At 42.5% G+C, this 19,833-nt stretch overlaps 1 protein-coding gene across 8 annotated transcripts in view; it reads left to right on the top strand.

Moving 5' to 3' along the window:
- The window catches only part of LOC115100177, a 214,347-nt gene that overhangs the window by 176,439 nt on the left and 18,075 nt on the right, over nucleotides 1–19,833 (top strand). For 4 of the 8 annotated variants that reach the window (XM_029618474.1, XM_029618475.1, XM_029618473.1 and 1 more), the window contains one exon: nucleotides 16,705–16,866. In XM_029618474.1, the coding sequence (XP_029474334.1) occupies nucleotides 16,705–16,866 (162 nt within the window). Of the gene's footprint in view, nucleotides 1–16,704; nucleotides 16,992–18,899; nucleotides 19,271–19,833 lie in introns of those variants that run through there. The other 4 variants (XR_003858985.1, XM_029618479.1, XM_029618476.1 and 1 more) reach the window with 4 other exon arrangements.

Genomic DNA, 19,833 nt, shown 5'->3' with positions numbered 1-19,833 from the left:
GAAGAGAAGCAGTTACAATTAACAAGGGCTAATGAACTGGGAATGTAAGAAATAGAAAGAGATAGAAGAGAATAATTATATACAAAAGTTCAATATAAATATGGTGTCTCATATGTACAGTCTCTGAGTAGAGAGTTTGTTTATGGTGCATCTTAGGTAGAGTTCGAGAAGGCTTGCCTGAAAAGCCATGTCTTGAGTCTTTTCCTAAAGGTTAGGAGACATGGTTCGTTTCTGAGTTCTGGAGGGATGGAGTTCCAAAACTGTGGGCCTGCGGTGGAAAGGGCTCGGTCTCTTAAGGTGCTGTGATTAGTGGTTTTCGTGGGTGGAACAAAGAGGCATCCTCTGTAGGCTTCCCTGGTCGGTCTTGTGGATTTGTGGAAGCGGGGAGGAATTTGTAGATCGATTGTGGTATGTTGGTGAATGATTTTGTATATCAAGGTGATGGATTTATAAATGACTCTGAAATGAATTGGTAACCAGTGGAGGTCTTGTAGCACTGGGGAGATATGGTCTCTTTTCTTAGTGTTTGTCAGTAGACGGGCTGCTGCGTTTTGGGCTGGGTTCAATGCTAATTGTGGGTCTGTTATTTCTAAAACAAGCTTCGCTACCACTGTCCAAAAGACAGCAATTTTGGGGCATGTCCACCACATATGGAAATATGTACCTATCAGCCCACACTTCCTCCAGCAGTGGTTGTCCAACTTAGGAGTAAAGTTATGTAACTTCGAGGGGGTCATGTGCCATCTGTAAAGGACTTTGTATCCCTGTTCTGTCAAAGAAGCTGAAATAGAGCACTGCTTAATCTTTAAGAAAGCACTCGAGCCAACATTTTGTAGTGCAGAGCTCAGGAATATCAGTCTCCCATTGCTGTATATGAGTTGGTGGAGTCGGCAAGTCTCCGTTCAATAGCGTGTAAATCTTTGATATGACCTTAGAGAGTTTCTCAGCTTTATCGCAATAACCCTCAAAGAGCGTCCTGCCCTTTGCCAAATCATTCCTGATCTGAGGCTGGGACATATAGTGTCGAAATTGCATATAAAAATACTGATCCGAGGGTAAAATATCAAATTATCCCATTAAATCTGAGAATTCCCGAATAGCCCCTCCCTTTAACACATGCTCCAGTCTAAAACAACCGCCCTCAGTCCAGCGGCAGGCCAAACCCTGGGATTGACCAGGAGCGAACCCCCTATTGTGGAATATCGGCATTCTGTAAAAGAACCCCCTGTCCCCTGTTAGTTTGTTTCCATGAATCCCAAATCTTTAATGTAAGTTGGACTGTGGGTGGGATAGAATAACCTGCCCTCTGATCTATTTATCGCAGCTACATCTGTGATGCTGGGGTGTGTCCCTGAACCATATCCCTTTCCAAGCTGACCCATCACTTACCGCCCCCTGTCATGTGCCAATTTACTACTGCTTGTAGCTGCACCGCTACATAGTACCACAGTAAACACAGGACTCCAAGACCACCTCTTAGTTTGGTAAGTACAGTACCCTGCTGCTGACTCTGGGAGGCCTATGTCTCCAAATAAAGCGGAGAAGTTTCCTCTGTCACTGTTTGATGGAATCCACAGAGACCTCAACCGGCAGTGTATGAAATAGATAATTAAAGCAGGACAAGATGTTCATTTTGACCGTAGAAATTCTTCCCAGCCACGAGAGACCCTTTCTGTCCTATACCTGCAGATCTTGTAAGATACGGGACCTCAGACCCTCATAATTGATCTGAAAGAGGTTGTCTAATTTGGGACCTATTTTCAGCCCTAAATATTTCAATGTTTGTGTACAACTTTGAAGGGAAATTTCTTCTTCAATCCCTCAAATTGGTGCGCGGGAACTGATACATTTAAAAGCTCCGATTTGTCCATGTTGAGTTGGTAACCAGAAACTGCCCTAAATCTGATTATCTCAGTTACCAGCAGTTCTAAGGACTCAACAGGGTGTGTTACAATAAATAGGATGTCATCCATGAACATCGAGAGTTTGTATTCTTGCTCCCCTACACACACACACACCCTTAATTGCTGCCGCAGCCCTAATGGCTGCCGCGAGAGGCTCCAAGTATAGTGCAAAGAGGAGCGGAGAGAGGGGACACCCCTGTCTGGTACCCCTTTCAATCTCGAATGTTTTAGAGTAACCCCCATTGACTTTAATGCAAGCATTGGGGTTATGGTAAAGTCGTCTGATCCATGTGGAGAAGTTTCCTCCCATTCCCATCTTATCCATGATGCCGTAACTATTAATCTTATTTCTTTGTCTCATACTCCTATTGGTTAAATGTTCATCATGCTGCACCCATACCTATTAAGTCTGATGTAAACCTTAGTTTTGAAGACTGTTATTTGTAAATATTTGTAATTATTGGTTTCTATTTACAATGATCTGTAACTACTTTATGTCTTGTTCTCTCCTTAACCTTCAAGTTCTAAGTTCCTTCGAAGTTAGCATTGTTATTTTGTACCCACTTGTTTGATGTAATTTCCAGTTTTGGTTCTATGTAAACCGACGCGGTATGTACTAGTACATGAACTTCGGTATATAAAAGCCTTTACATAAATAAATAAATAAATCCAACATGGCCAATAGAAAATCCCAATGAACCATGTCAAAAGCTTTCTCAGCATAGACAGTAAGCAGTACCAGAGGGATTTTCGATTCTTGCCCCCACCAGATCAGATCAATAACCCGTCTCACATTATCAGCAGCCAGTCTACCAGGCACAAACCCCATCTGGTCTGGGTGAATCAAATGAGTGGCCACAGCAAGTCTCCATTCAATAGTGTGTAAATCTTTGATATGACCTTAGAGAGTGGTGGTGGGAGATAGGTCTATACGACCCACACTGTGTCGGGTCTCTGCCTGGCTTCGCTAAAATTGTGATCCCCGCCCTGTTTGGCATCTGCTGCAATTAGCCCATCTTTCAAAAGATTATTAAAAGCTCTAGTTAGGGGACAGGTTAAGGTGGTAGTGAGTCTTTTGTAAAATCCCACAGAGTAGCCATCGACGCCAGGGGATTTACCTGATTTTAATCTTTGAATTACTCAGGCTACCTCAAGTTCTGAGATCTCTCTATTTAATAGATCCTGCTGCTGGGCCTGTAATTGTGGCAGAGTAATGTCTGTCAAATAGTCCTGTATGGACTCCTGTGTGATATCCCCTCTTCTAGAGTAAAGTTGTTGATAAAATTGAGTAAACTGTCCCTGAATGGCGGCACTCTCAGAGACCGATTCCCCTTTCCCATTTTTAATTTCTAATATCTGATTAATGCTCATTCTTGCCTTGAGGCGACGAGCTAATATGTTACGAATGGGCTCAGGCCAGGAGTGGTGAACACCACTAACAGGGGTGTCTCAGGGTGGAGAGAGGCAGGGTTGCGGAAGAGTCTTGATGCTGGCTGGTACAGGCAGGAATGAGTGAACCTTATGGCAAGTGGGAAGGTGGAATAGGCAGATGGAATCTTACACTGGCTAGAGATATCAGATACCAGATGCATGGAGGTAAGGGTGAACTCAAATACTGAAATAGCATGGAGGTATGTGTGATAGTGAGTGCAGGTAAAAGTGTACAGAAAACTGGAGCTGGGTGCTGGTAAGGATGAATTCAGGGAGCATGCAGGTAAGAGTGATAATGACTGGAGGTATAAGTGACTAAATTGAGGAAACAAGACTGACAGAGAACTGGACAGACAAACCAGGACAACACTAACATTGAACATGAAATACATAAGCCGAAGGCAGCAGAGCGAGGCAAAAGGCCCGAAGACTACAGACAGCAGACTGAGGGCCCGTAGGCCACACACACACAGAGCAGGCAGAAAGCCCGTAGAACACAACAGCAGGCAGAGGCCCGGAGACCACAGACAGCAGGCAGAGGGCCCGTAGGCCACACACAGCGGACAGAAGGCCCGTAGGCCACACACACACAGTAGGCAGAAGGTCCGTAGGCCACACACACACAGCAGGTAGAAAGCCCGTAGGCCACAGACAGCAGGCAGAGGACCCGTAGGCCACACACAGCGGACAGAAGGCCCGTAGGCCACACACACACAGTAGGCAGAAGGTCCATAGGCCACACACACACAGCAGGTAGAAAGCCCGTAGGCCACAGACAGCAGGCAGAGGCCCGTAGACCACAGACAGCAGGCAGAGGGCCCGTAGGCCACACACAGCAGACAGAAGGCCCGTAGGCCACACACAGCGGACAGAAGGCCCATAGGCCACACACACACAGTAGGCAGAAGCCCCGTAGGCCACACACACACACAGTAGGCAGAAGCCCCGTAGGCCACACACACACAGTAGGCAGAAGCCCGTAGGCCACACACGCACAGTAGGCAGAAGCCCCGTAGGCCACACACACACAGTAGGCAGAGGCCCGTAGGCCACACACAGCAGACAGACAACAGACTGGCTAGAGCAGGGAGTCCAGACAAGCTCGATGCCAAAGCGCCGATGGAACTGCTAGCCAGGGTTATAAAGGAGAGTCTGGGATATAGAGTAGACAGGAAGGAAGGAGTGGACCAGCCAGAAGAGCATGCTCGTGGGGGACCTCTGGTGGTGAGGCGGCTGTGTAGCAGCCATGGTTGTAACATAATAGCTGTCCCGCCTTATTCCCTCCCTCATAGAATTCTTGTTTCACTATATCTAGCTGATGTGCGATATTCCCCAGGTCTAACTTATTCAGGTCGTCCCTAAGTTTTTCTATTTGACAGCGATTTGAGGATCCGATTGTCTTTTATTCCTAAGCTCTAGGTTACCCAATTGATTCAAGATAAAGGTGAGTTGACTATCTCTCTCCCTTTTAACATAAGTAGCCCTGGCTATTAACTTGCCCCTGGCCACCACTTTGAAACAGTCCCAGAGTGTGTTTGGAGACACCGTTGTCATTTTCCTCTAGATATTGTTCCATCTCTTGTTGAAGTTGAGCAACATATTAGAACATAAGAAATTGCCATGCTGGGTCAGACCAAGGGTCCATCAAGCCCAGCTCAGCATATTGATCTTCATCAAGAAGACTCTCGTTAAGCCTCCTATAGCGCTCTCCCTCCTGACCGCCTAGCCCCTTCAGTGTAAGCCTCATAGCGGCATGGTCCGACCATGTTATCACATCAATACCAGTATCCTGCACATAGTTGACCAAAGCCTTATCTACTAAGAACATGTCTATCCTAGAGTATGTCCCATGTGCTTGCGAGAAAAAAGTGTAATCTCTTTCTGAGGGGTGTTGATGGTGCCATATGTCCACAAGATTCCAGTCTCACATGAGTGCCTTCAGACATTTCCTGTGGGACCTGGCATAGGATTGGCCTCCCTTACTGGTATCTAAAAAAGGGTAGCGGGTCAAATTGAAATCTCCTCTGACGATCAATAAGCCCTTTGCCCATTGTTGCATAACCGCAGATATGTTTTCTATAAAGGGCCCTTGTCCCACATTGGGGGCATAGATGTTCACTAGTGTGTATACCTGGGTACCTATTTCAGTTTTCAGCAGTAAATATCTACCTTCCAGATCACAGATTACAGTTTGCACTTCCACTGTTAGGTTTTTTGAAAAAAGGATTCCCACCCCACTGTATTTCCCCTTAGTTGAGGCTGCAGCAAAGTACTGTAGTGGGAAATTCTGTGATGATAGTAATTTCTCATTTTTATTTTTTTTTAATGTGTCTCCTGGCAAAATAGAATATCCACCTTGGCATTTTGGGCATCTTATAGCAATCTTTTCCATTTTTGGAATGTATTTAATCCCTTAACATTCCAAGACAGTAAATTATGTTTTCCCGCCATATTATTCAATACCACCAGGGCTTAGCGCAAATTGGTACCAAAAGAACATTAAACATATAGAGATCCTCCCCTTCCCACCACGACACCCTTGATTTAGTTATTAAACCATGCACCTCCCATAAACATTGCCCCATCTGCCATCGCCCATGCAGCCCCCCTACCCCTCTCCTATCCCCTCCCAACTCCCCCCCCCCCCCCCCCCCCCCGCTTTCTGAGGAATACTGACATCCATCTCGTAGCCTCATGAGGCATCCCCTAACGCATTAGCAATATTATATATAACATCCCCCCTTTCTGACTTTAGCATAGCCTATCAGTCTCTCCACAACAACAATAAACTGCCCCCAAGTTCTGGTGGCTATTCCAAGTTTTCTGTTGTTCACCTCTAATGATAGTAATGGGTCATCAGCCAGGGTCTATGGTCTCTCTGTAACAACAGCTGTCAGGAAATCCGGATCCTCAGAAACATCCTAGCAGATAAAACATAGTCTCAAGTAGCTGCTTTACTGGTTCCCATTTCACCTCCTGAGTGGCGTCTCAAGCATTTGCCTCCATGTGGCACCTTCTGCCATCTTTGGTGTGCTGCTTGAGAGAAACTGGGCTGCGCTGGCTGTCTAGATGAGGGGTCCGGTCCTTTCCAGATCCCTGCTGCTTGCATGATGGTTTTTGCCTCCTCCACCGTCTGGACTCTTGATGTGGTGCCGTTGATGGTGACTTGCAAGCCAAATGGGAACAGCCATTTGTATCTGTGTTCCCCCATCTAGATTGGCTCCCGGAACTCCCTTCTTTTCCGGATGGTTATGGGAGATAGATCTTGAAAAATTTCAACATGATTACCATGCCACTGTAAGTCAGTGATGCTTCTCGCTCCTCTTAGTATTTTTTCTTTAAGCTGAAATTCATGGAAATTTACTATTATGTCTCTAGGGACATTACCCCTCGGCTTAGCCAATGACCGATGGGCCCGGTCCAGGTTAATTTGTGGTTCTTCCTGCATTGCATTAGTGTTGCCCTCATGTAGAATCAGCAGGTAAATATCTTTTATCACCTTAGCGCAGTCTGCATTGGCTTCCCCTTCAGGAATCCTGTGAAAGCGCAGATTTCCCCGCCATGACCTGTTCGCTAGGTCTTCGAGCCATGCACTATGGTCTGTTTGATTTTGCTGAAGCTGTGTTATTTCTACATGGGTTGTTTCCAACGCAGTTTCCTGCAGTGACACCTGATTTTTCCACCGAGGCTACCCGCTCTCCCAGCACTTCATGCTCGCGCCATAGGTCAGCTGCTAGTTGCTGAAACTCAGTTTTTAGTGCACCCATTCCAGCCTGGATTTCCTTGAACCATGCCTGAAAATTGGCTCTGAAAATCTCGGGTGCGACCGCTCCCCCTCCTACCTCTGGGGAGCTTGCTCGTTGCTGCTCAGAGCGTTCCGCAATCACGGCCTCCTCAGGCCCGGATTCTCCTAGGCCCTCCTTGCATCTCTCACTCTCTCCATCATAAGAGAACTGATAGAGGTCCGCAATTTTCTTCCGCACTGACATTTTGTTGTTAGTTCTGCAATATCTTTGATTTGTAAGGCGAAAAACCCTCGGATGTCAATCTTATAAGGGGATTAATTCACAACAGAGCGGGGAACTCGAGTCTCATGCTGCCATTTGGGTGGATGACATCACTTCCTCCTAATTGCTACACTTCTGAAGAGACTTCCTGGCATACCCCGCTCTACGGGCCACTACCGGATCTTCACATCTGAGGTATCATAGAAACATAGAAATGACGGCAGAAGAAGACCAAACGGCCCATCCAGTCTGCCCAGCAAGCTTCACACATTTTTTCTCTCATACTTATCTGTTTCTCTTAGCTCTTGGTTCTATTTACCTTCCACCCCCACCATTGAAATATCTAGCTTGATTAGTTAGGGGTAGTAACCGCCGCAATAAGCAAGCTACACCCATGCTTATTTGTTTTACCCAGACTATGTTATACAGTCCTTATTGGTTGTTTTTCTTCTCCCCTGCTGTTCAAGCAGGGAGCTATGCTGGAAATGCGTGATGTATCAGTCTTCTCCCATGCCGTTGAAGCAGAGAGCCATGCTGGATATGCATTGAATGTGAAGTATCAGACACATTTGGTTTGGGGTAGTATCACCTTGGGTATACCCCTCTGCTCTGAGGCCCTTCTCTGTGGAATTCCATTCCCACAGATCTCAGACTGGAACCTTGCCTCTTAACTTTCAGGAAAGGACTTAAGACTTGGTTATTCAAGCAAGCTTTCCCAGACACAATCTAATATCACGTCATAGATACAAACCAAGGACTTCAAATATTCAGCCATTAATCATGCCATTTTTACATAGCATTTAATTTATTTGTATACCGTTCAACCGTTTATTCTTTCCTATCTCTTCCTTCTTATCCAAGTTCTGCTACCCTTGTTATTTGTAACTGCTCCTTCGATCACCACAGTTCTAGTTGATGTATTTAATGCACTCCCGTTTCATGTAAACCAGCAAGATATGTGCTCATGATTGCCGGTATATAAAAACCTTAAATAAATAAATAAATAAATAAATAAATAAATAAATAAATAAATAAATAAATAAAACAAACAAACAAACAAACAAACAAACTGTGCTTTAACTACACCTCCTGTTCCGCGGGCTCTGCTTTTCCTTCCATCATAATAAAGTCTCTACCTTACAGCTGTGTCCTATGCCACGGAGACCACACCTACCAACAGTGAGGCTCACAGAGCTCCTCCCTGTGGGCTGAGACACCTCTCACCTCGGCCCAGGGTTCACACTCTTACAAAACATAACACCAATATCCCCAGGGTAGAGGTATCTACCTCAAGAATGAAAGGCCAAGCAGAATCTAGGTGGCACAAGCAAGGCTTGTAAGCAAAGGAATTTTTAATTTCTGGAAAGTGTTGCGCTGGTGGTGGACCCTTGGCCCGAGGTGGGGTTGATGCTACCCATAGGGCAAGCCCCATGGGTCTCCACCATCAGGAGGCAGAGTAAACTGGGAGACGGAAGCTGACTGGAGCTTCGCCAATACCAGCCCTCATTCCCTGCAGGTTGAGCTCTTGGGTGCTGGGGCCAGCTGGTCTTAGGTGGGCCTCCGTCAGATGGATTCCAGTGGATGTTTGAAGTAGGTAGCCAGGGACCAGCAGAGGTATTAGAGGGACCTAGATAGGTCCGGACGAGGCAGGAGTCCAGAGGCCTGGGTGGCAATAACGGACCGGAGTGCAAGGATAGGTGATGCCCGGGTAGTAGAAGGCCGAAGCCCAACAAGTCTAAGGAGACACCAGAGGCGAGGTCAGGAACAGGCTGGAGTCAGGGCAGGTGGCAGTGCTAGGCAAGGTGTAGCGGAGCAAGGGTCAAAGCCAGAAATCAGTCCTGAGCATGGTCCAACAAAGCAAGGGTCAAAGCCAGTAATCAGTCCTGAGCGTAATCAAATGAAGCAAGGGTCAAAGCCAGTAATCGGTCCTGACTGTAGTCCAACAAAGCAAGGGATCAAAGCCAGTAATCAGTCCTGAGCGTGGTCCAACGAAGCAAGGGATCAAAGCCAGTAGTCAGTCCAAGGCAGAGGCTAGGTAGGAACCAAGAACAGAGTCAGGAACAGGAACCAGGAACGAAGTCAGGAACAGGAACGAGCAACGGAGCACACGACTAGCGTGGAGACCTGTTGCCAAATAACTGGGCCCAATGACATCATCCAGGGCCGTGAGTTAGTTTCCCGCCGTGGCCCCTTTAAAGGCCAACAGGACGCGCGTGCATGCCTAGGAGGAGGCAGGACACTGAACAATGATGTCTCCCCGCATCACATGTGGGGAGACCCGCCGGGAGCCAGAGGGGTCCGTGGAGCAACAGGGAGTGCCCAAGGAGGCAACGGGGGTGTGGGAGGGAAGGTGGCTGCCCACCGCTGCCAGTGAGGATGGGCCAGGATCGGGAACTGTCCGCCGGAGGTGAGTAGGCCCAGTTGCGGGCCTGCTGCAGCCGGGGCATGCAACAGAAAGCCTCCTTAGCCTCCGATGGCTAGTTTTTGGTGTTCACGCCATTACGGGTAAGAGCAGTAAGGACGGTCACCAAGGAGGAATAATTAAAGATAAACTGGTGGTAGTAATTTACAAACTCCAAAAATCTTTGTAAGATTTGAAATCCTACTGGGCAAGACTTCTACCTTAGCTGGATCCATCTGAAATCCATCTTGCAAGACTATGTACCCAAGGAAGGGGAGTTCCTTTTGTTCAGAAAGATATTTTTCCAGTTTGGCATGAGGTTGTTCTCTCGAAGGTGTTGTAAGACAATGTGAACTGGTGGTTACATGCGGACCATCTCAGGAAGGGAATTTCCCTGATGACACCGGATTGGTTGGTACTCAAGACAGATGCGAGCCTCCAGGGCTGGGGGGCTCTCTGTCAAGTGTTGGTGGTGCAAGGGCGCTGGAATGCAGTGAAGCAGCAGTTTGTTTCTGGCCTCATCAGATTTGATTTCCATGGCTGCAGTCCCTCTATGCTAATAAACCAATAAGATTAAGGATATTCCCATCCCTTATCACTTGGTTTAATGGGAATCTCCTGCATCCCAACCTTGAATCTTTAGCTCTAACTGTTTGGATTTTAAAAGTCAGCTAGTATACCACAAAAGAAGTAGAGGGATTAAAAAACACACCAAATGTTAATCCAATAGACAAAGTGTGTTGCAAGTCAATTTCATATACAGTGTTGCTAAAATAGTGTTACCTCCATTCTGGTTAAACCCATCCCTCCCGATGCAGCACTGGCAAGGGACATTTATAACCAGTCTTTGGGATATCTGCTGTAATAAAATGTTCTGCTTATGAAATGAACTAAAACCTTTTGGTTCTTTAGAAATTATTTGCTGTGACATCAGTTTGGGAAAGTACAGATCACTGAAATTGACTTGCAACACACTTTATCTATTGGGTTGAAAAGTCACCTAGTGTCATCTATGCAGATACCTGCAGAGTTAAGAAAGTTCTTTATGCTTCAGGAAAATACACTACCAGAAGTGGAGAAGATTGATAGCCTGATGTGCACATTAAATATCCTGTTTCCTTTTTACTCCAATATCTGCTAACCCCATCTGACTCAGACATGAATACCAATTCTGTCAGATTTCACCTTAATGCTATATCAAGCGGATTGGGAGGGCATGTGTATTTATCACTAACCTACAATTATCAGATTTATGAAAGGCCTCAGGAATCTGAAACCTCCATGTGAGGCAGCACCCCTAGTGTTCCCCTGTTTACCTGAGTAGGACCAGGCTAGATGCCTGGTCCACCTTAAATGCCTTAAGGAGAGTATGTTCTATGGGCAGGATCCTACGGGGCAGGTGAGGCTTAGAGGACATAACCAGAGACTGGGGAATTAAAGCTGGATCCAGGTAGGGATAACCAGACCAGGCCCAGGTCTCCGGGAGGAAGGCAGCTTCTTTGGACAATGTAACATTGTCCAAACATTAAGCTAAGACAAAGCAGTACAAACTGTGAGTGGAGAGAGTACCCTGTCTGAAGATAAAGGCAGTCTGCTGTTGTGTATGTGACTGAAGCTGTGAATAAAGATTATGTTTTAAGAAAGGATGGAGTCAGACTGAATTTCTGCCTCTAGGCCTGTGGGAATCACCACTCATTCCTACACTCCAATAAAAGATTCACCGGTTCCTTGGAAGCTGAATATAGTCCCCACTCAGCTTATAAAGTCTCTGTTTAAACCATTAGCATCAGCAGACCTAAAATTTCTCTCTTGGAAAGTTATTAATTTATTTATTTATTTCGGGTTTTTATATACCGGCATTCGAGATCGCAGTCCCATCATGCTGGTTCACATAAAACAGGGGTGCATCGTAAACATAAACTAAAACTAAAACAATGGTGCGGAAAAGGCAGTTACATATAACAGGGAGATTAGAACTTGGCGGAGAAAGAAGAGAAAGGACAGGTTATTAATTCAAACATGTAAACAATAGTGGAGATGGTTAACCATGGTGTAGGTGGAGATAAGGAGTGGCGTGGAAGAGATAGATCAGTTGGAGTCCGGGAATGCTTGTATGAATATCCATGTCTTTAGTCTTTTTTTGAAGGTTGAGATGCATGTTTCCAGTCTGAGGTATGAGGGGATGGAGTGATAACATACAGCTAATTTTACCAATTGATGACACTGGTCTGCTGGTTCTTTGATTCTGCCGCTGAGGGCAGCAGCAAAAGCACAACGCAGATCGGGGTGGCAGCTGAAATGAAATAAAGGCAGGTCCTGCCTCCTGCCGCCTGGGGCAGCAGCCAGAGAAGAATGATCCCAGCAATGGTGGCAAAAGTGGCCCATGGGTTTTTTTGCTGCTGGTTTTTTTTTAAACTTGCTTACAGTGTAAGTTACATCTTTTAAAATATAAATGCCATCGCTAGCAAGCTGCTATGTTAATATGTTCTCTGTACACCGACGTGATATTTTGATAAACGGCGGTATATAAAAACCAATAAATAAATAAATATTTTTAATAGCATTATTTCTACCAGGAGAATAAGCAAATTGCAAGCCCTAGTCTCATATGCACCGATACTCAAATCATCCACAATAAGGTGCATCCTAAATTTCTCCCAAAAGTTATCTCCAAGTTTAATTTTGATCAATCCATTGTGTTACCAACATTCTTCCCCATATTACACACACAAGGGTAAACAAGGGCTTCATACACTGGACTGCAGAAGAGGTTTATTATTTTATTTGGACAAAACAAAGTTTTAACATTAAAAGTCTTCACAATTCATTTCTTTCATCTTAGTTAAGCAAGGGATATCAGTTTCAAAGAGAACACTTGACTGATTGCATCACTTATTGCTACAATCAGTCAGAACTGTATCTTAAAAATAAGTTGAAAGCCCATCAAGTTAGGGCTACTGCTGCTTCCATGGCACATCTTTGTTCTGCTTCTATAAAGATATTTACAAGCCTGCCACTTGGCCTGTCATACATATTTTTACAACTCACTACTAACTGGAGAACACTTCCTATCAGGACAGCAGATTTGGACAGGCAGTTCTTAAAAGTGGTGCTTCCATCCACCACTCAATGCTACCCAGATATTATGGACTACAATGATTTATCTACAATGCTCAGATAATGAGCTGATTAAATGCAACACTTAGCTTGGGAGTCCCCACTTTATTCTACTTCTCCACGGAGAGAGCAAAGATGCTTACCTGTAACAGGTGTTCTCCAAAGACAGCAGGATAAAAATCAGCCACTTAGTCCCTTCCTCCTCCTCTTACAGTTGAAGAATAGTTTGATATAAAGACTAAAAACTCTCCTGGGAAGACCTGTGCATGCTGAGAAAAATGTTCTTGCTTTTCCTGAGCACTGGGAGAGTTTTCCCATCCTGGCACTGTCAAGATGATGTCACCTGCTTGTGTGACTTGCTAATTTATCCTGATATCTACAGAGAACACCTATTACAGGTAAGCATCTTAATTTTTCAGAAAACTGATTAATGCAGATAAAATGTTTTTTACCCACGTAAATTGCTTTGAAATATTACATTATGCAGAAGACAAAGTGTCATTACAATCCTTCTATTGATTGCCACTAGCTTTAATTTTGTGTTGATTGGATTGATTGGTGTTGATTGGTTGCTAATGAGCTCCTTTCTTCAGGATAGGCTGCTCCAGTCCTGGTTTTCCCCCACTGTATAAATAAACTATACTATAGTTCCATATTTAACTAAAATAATTAATTTGTCATTAGATGAGAGCCATATTCCAGTTGTTTTGAAATGTGCATCTATCAAACCCATCTTAAAAGATCACAAGGCTGATAGTAAAGTATTAAATAACTATAGACCAGTGGTTCTCAACCCTGTCCTGGGGACCCCCACAGCCAGTCGGGTTTTCATGATATGCACAATGAATATGCATGAGGGAAAATTTGCATGTTATGGAGGCAGTGTATGCAAATTTTCTCTCATGCATATTCATTGTGGATATCATGAAAACCCAACTGGCTGGGGGGGTCCCCAGGCAGGGTTGAGAACCACTACTATAGACCAATTTCTACTGTTCCTGCAATCGCAAAAATTTTAGAAAAAGTAGTTCTTTTGCAATTGTCAGATTATCTTGAAGCGAATAACATCTTATTCTCAACACAATTCGGTTTTAGAAAGCATTATAGTACAGAAACACTATTGTTGGCTTTAACTGATACAGTATTGCGTGGATTTGATGCAGTACATTCATATCTACTAGTATTATAGATCTGTTAGCTACATTTGATATTATAGATCATAATATTATGATTCAGAGACTATCCGAAATTGGAATTGAGGGAAAAATATTAGAATGATTTAGATTATTCTTAACAGATCGAACATACCAGGTTAGATTAAATGGATGTATCTCAGAAAGAATAAATATGTCAACTAGATTCCCACAGGGATCAGCTCTTTCTGCAACCCTTTTTAATATAAGAGTAAAAACAATAGGAATCGGATGATCACATGAAGCCCTTTATTATGTGCCCGACTCTGGCCGAGTTTCGCTCGTAGAGCTGCCTCAGGGGCAATTCAATTGGCAGGATTTTAACAATGCCTGCTGGGCTGCTGTCACATGTACACTGTCACAAAATCATGTACAGAAATTTATTAATTCCTGTTCATACCTACGGAACGTACTGAACATCATTCTGCTGCTAACCGATGTTCAGTACGTTCCGTAGGTATGAACAGGAATTAATAAATTTCTGTACATGATTTTGTGACAGTGTACATGTGACAGCAGCCCAGCAGGCATTGTTAAAATCCTGCCAATTGAATTGCCCCTGAGGCAGCTCTACGAGCGAAACTCGGCCAGAGTCGGGCACATAATAAAGGGCTTCGTGTGATCATCCGATTCCTATTGTTTTTACTCTAATACAGCCAACTGGATCGGTTTCCGATTTGTTTCTTGGGTCCAACCCTTTTTAATATATACATGTTGCCATTATGCAGATTTTTATCAGGAATGGGTATTAACTATTACATTTATGCAGATGACATTCAGTTTCTTATTCCAGTTGATATCTCCATTGAACACTCGTTAAAAATATTGGATATATATTTATCATCAATTAAGCAGCTATTGAAATATATGAAATTAGTTTTAATATTAAAAACAGAAATCATATTGTAAAACAGAAAGATTCCAACTACCGCAACTAGTTCTATAATAATTGATCAGAGCAAAATTGAAGTAACCAATCAAGCGCGTGATCTTGGGATTATAATTGGTAGCCATCTACTTATGAAAAAACATATATCTCAAAAAAAAAAAAAAAAAAAAAGAAATGGGTACTATAAAATGAACATTTTAAAACAATTAAAACCACTTCTTATACATAAAGATTTTAGAAAAGTGTTACAAACGCTCATCTTTACTGAATTTGATTACTGTAATGCTCTTTTCTTAGGCTTACCGGCTAGCATTATTGGACCTTTACAATTACTGCAGAATACAACAGCAAGTCTATAATCAGACAATAAAAGATATGATCACATCATGCCTATTCTAAAATAACTTCACTGGTTGCCAATAAAATATAGAGCACAATTTAAAGTTCTGTCTATACTTCAAAATATGATAAATAGCAATAATATGGTGTGGTTAAACGCTTCATTACATCTATATGTTCCAACTAGAAACCTAAGATCCACCTTTAAATCCCATCTATACATTCAGCCCATCTAAGCGAAGTAAGAGAAAGGGCAGTTTCAGTTGCTAGTCCAGTACTTTGCCAGAAAAGTGTTACTGGTTTCCGGAGTTGGGGTGTTACTGGTTTCCGGAGGTGGGAGGATGTCTGAGTGGTGGTGTCTGTCATATTCTGGTACAAGTCGTTGCATTGGTCTCTTACAGCACGGGAGGGTGCCTCGGCTGGGAGGGCTCCCTCCAGTTTTCAGTTGGAAAATCTGCTCTCGATATCTCTGTTTCTCATAATCAATAAACAAAATATAACATTGAAACATCATAATGACTGAGTTGAATAAACAATAAACGGGCATTCTCCACAGCCGGTCCAACTTTATGGAACTCCATTCCCCTGGATCTTAGAATGGAACCCAGCATCTCAACATTCAAGAAAAGACTCAAGACGTGGCTGTTCACACAGGCCTTTCCTAACTCCAACACTATGTAACTCCCATCAATCATCACGCTCCGCTAGTAATAGCGTTAATAGCCACCTCTCACAATGTTATTTATTCATATATATAATTATTTGATCTTCATTTTCCTTCTCACTCCAAGTTATTGATTTCCTTGTTATATGTAACTGCTTTTCTGCACTATTGTTCAAATTGTAAAGTTTGTTATAATTGCACCCCTGTTTCTTGTGAACCAGCATGATGGGACTACCGTCTTGAATGTTGGTATATAAAAAAACTTAAATAAATAAAAGCTGTGTACCCAGAAAGATAATAAGCTATTCAGAAAGGATCTAAAAACATGGCTGTGTAACATGGCATATGCTGAGCAAGAGAAATAATGAAGTGTAGAGCTGACGAGAGAATTGATATTATAAATTTTAATGTTTAGGTTATTATTTCAATGATTTTATTGTAATGTTTTTTTCCTGTATTGTTTAATTGTAAACCACCATGATTGTATGTCGAGAATGATCATATATAAATAAATGAATATGAATTAGAAACTTCTAATTATGATGTCCCCATTGATTTCCCTAAGAAAGATAGAACTACAAGTCCATGCACACAATGGAGTAAAACCAAAATTGGAATAGCTTGTCTTGAAAAAACGAAGCCATTTGGTAACCCTACATTGAGCAACCTGTTAAAAATAAGAGTAGCAAATGTTATATTATTTTAATAAATTATATTTAGTATTATATTGTCAATACACCAATGTTTGTTTTCTTATAGCTCCCTATTTACCAGCCAAAGAAACTTCAGTTTCCAAGCCAGTTGAAAAAAGTGCATTTATAGAGAACACCATGGATAAGACTGCCATCCTGTTACATACAAGTTCTATGCAGAGAAGAAACCTATTTAACAATTCAAAAGAAGAGGATATCTATTGTAAAGGTGAAAATTTTCCACTAAAGAGCACTTCTAATTAGCTTTTTGTAAATTCACTATAAAATATGCAGATAATCGTTTGAATACAGTTTGTATCTTTATTTGTTTAAATGAAATGTTTTAAAAGTCAATCAGCTCCATCCATTTCTTCTGTTGAGCAATATATTAGACATTTTATATCACAGAATAATGAAAGTATTAGAGCATGTTAGTCACAAATACTGGCAAGTCTAAAAACATTATACAGTGTAGGAGAAAACTATTAAAAAAAAAAGGTATGTTACATAGAGGAATAAAATGAGATGGTAGCATAAACTAAATAGTGGTATAGACAACACTGTACAAAACAATTCACATGTTCTTTAACACAGGAACTGACAGCAGAGAAAGAGCCAAAATGGTTCATGCAGTCTGTACTGCTCTTCTGTGCAGGTTCCCCCCTTGCCCTCAGTTTAGGGTTGTAACTGCTGCTCCATGTACGTTACCAAGGGTTGCCAACTTTTCCACAGACGGGGTCGGCGGCAGGGAGCAGCGGAGGGGAGGGGAGGGGAGCAGGAGCGTCCTTCTTGCCTGCCAAGGTGAGAGGGACCGGTTGTTGGCTCACATGGCTGGGGTGCCTAACACCACGCTCTGATCAGAAAAAAGAATCTGCCACATCCCATGAAACATACTCAGCTTACCAAGAAAACAAAAGGTCTGGTATATTCAAGACAATCTGTCTTTCAAGGAAGAGAAGGAGCCCCAGGAAATCAGAAGAATCCGTTTCAGTCTGTTCATCAACCCACACTGCACAGAGGCAGAAAGGAATCACCAAATTTCAATTAGTGTCCTTTAGCTCATCATTACAGAACGGAAGACCAAAAAAAAAGGGGGGTTAAAAGTAATGGATAGGACCAACAGAACCAAAAAAGCTTCAATATCATGCATAGTTCAAGTTCTAGACTTTTAAAGAGATTAGAATCTAGGTTCTTTTAAAATAACACAAGTGTCTTTCTGTAGGTTTTAATTACACTACAACAGACTATTTCTTGCTGTTACTTTTACAATAATATTTATTACATTTATAACACATTTTTCCTTAATTTCTTAGGCTGAGATGTTAGACAGCCTATGCTATATAGTTCCTTTATACAGAAGAAAAAAAGACAGGGAACGTGTCCAGCATTCTCAGTGGCTCTATAACCTTCGCCTGGGGAGCTTCCATGCCTAAAGTTGCTTCCTTTCAAGGGTCCTCCTCTTGCCATGAAGCAACGAGGGCCTCTAGCTCATCACCTCCTGCCTCCCACTTTCTATGCTTTGCAGGGGGAGGAAGAGGTTCAGATGCCAGACAAGGGCTTCAAAATCTGCATTTACTACTGCCTGGCTTGTATTTTCCTGCTCTTTATCTCCCTTCTTCTTTACCCTGGGCCTAAACTTGCTAGGGGATGTTAAAGGACAAATCTGGGCTTGATGGACCCTTGGTCTGACCCAGTATGGCATGTTCTTATGAGGTTTTTTTTTTTGCTGAATAGAGGTGTCTTCCAAGTTTGCAGATAGGTTGTACATAACCAGATAGAGTTTTGTATATTAAATTGTGAATCATTATGAGAATGTTGTGCTGTATATGAAAGGATATAGGTAGCCAATGCAAGGATCGGAGAATGGGTGTGATATGTTCATGCCGGGTAGAATTCGCTAATATACGAGCAGCTGCACTCTGAATTAATTGAAGAGGTCAGATTGAATTGACTGGAAAGCCTATATAGAGGGCATTACAGTAATCTAGGCTAGTGAGAATCAGCACTTGTAAAACTAAGCAAAAGTCATCTCTATCAAGAAGCGGCTTAAGCAATTTCAATAAATGAATTTTAAAGATTGAGGATTTAACAGCTGTGATATGAGATGGGTCATTGACAGCTCTGCATCAGTGTTACACCGAGGTTTCAGGCTTTTTCTGTGATTGGAATAGAATGCCCATCAACTTTCAATGTACTGGGAGGGCAATGAGATGAATTTGGGATGGTGGTTAAGTATATAATTTCAGTTTTTAATGTATTCAGTTTCAGACGATTGTGAGATATCCAAATGTTCACAGAATTTATGCAAAGAGTAACAAAGTACATAGTGTTATCCCAAGAAACATTATATGGAATAAAGAACTGTATATCATCAACGTAGATTCTGAAATCTACACCCAACCCAGATAGAAGACAGCAGAGTGGGAGCAGATATAAATTGAAGAGTAAGGCCAAGAGAGAAGAGCCTTGTGGGACACCTGAAGGAATGAAATACCAATTTGAATTATGTGCACCAATGTTTATTTGTTGAGGGCGATTGAGTAAGTATGAGTTAAACCATTTATGTACAGTGCCTGTAATTCCAATAGATTCCAGATCTGTAAGTAAGATTGTATGGTCTAGTGTGTCGAATGCTGCAGATTTGTCTAATAAAACTAAAATGTAATTGGTGTTTGAATCAAAACCTCTTATAATTGTATCGAATGACAATAGCAGGAATGTTTCGGTACTGTGGCCTTGTCTGAAACAATGCTGATTGGGATGTAAGATGGAATTCTCGTTTATATAGTCTGTCAACTGAAAAAAAAAAAGGATTCTATGATTTTTTACTAAGGTTGTGAGCAAAGCAACTTGTTGAAAGTTAGAAAAGTCAGTTGAATCATTGAGTTTATTTTTTGGAATAGCAGAATTGATGTTTGTTTCAAGGCCTCAGGAAATATGCCAGAATTAAGAGAGTGTTTTACCAAATGAGATAGAGATATTATGGGCAGCTTTTAAGAAGTAAGTCGGGCATGGATTTAATAGACTAGATAAAGGTTTCATTTTTGATAAAATGTGGGAGATCGTCAGAGAGCCTACCTCTTGAAAGGAGTCCCTAGATACAGGGAGTAAATATTAAGTTTTGGCATAAAGAGATGGGAGAATTCAGCAGAAATATTTGTTACTTTCTCCTCAAAAAAACTGAGCAAGCTTGTTA

This window comes from Rhinatrema bivittatum, chromosome 10 (assembly GCF_901001135.1).
Source record: "Rhinatrema bivittatum chromosome 10, aRhiBiv1.1, whole genome shotgun sequence".
Lineage (NCBI taxonomy): Eukaryota > Metazoa > Chordata > Amphibia > Gymnophiona > Rhinatrematidae > Rhinatrema > Rhinatrema bivittatum.
Note: the sequence above shows the minus strand (reverse complement) of the source record. Positions and strands in the feature narration are given on the sequence as shown.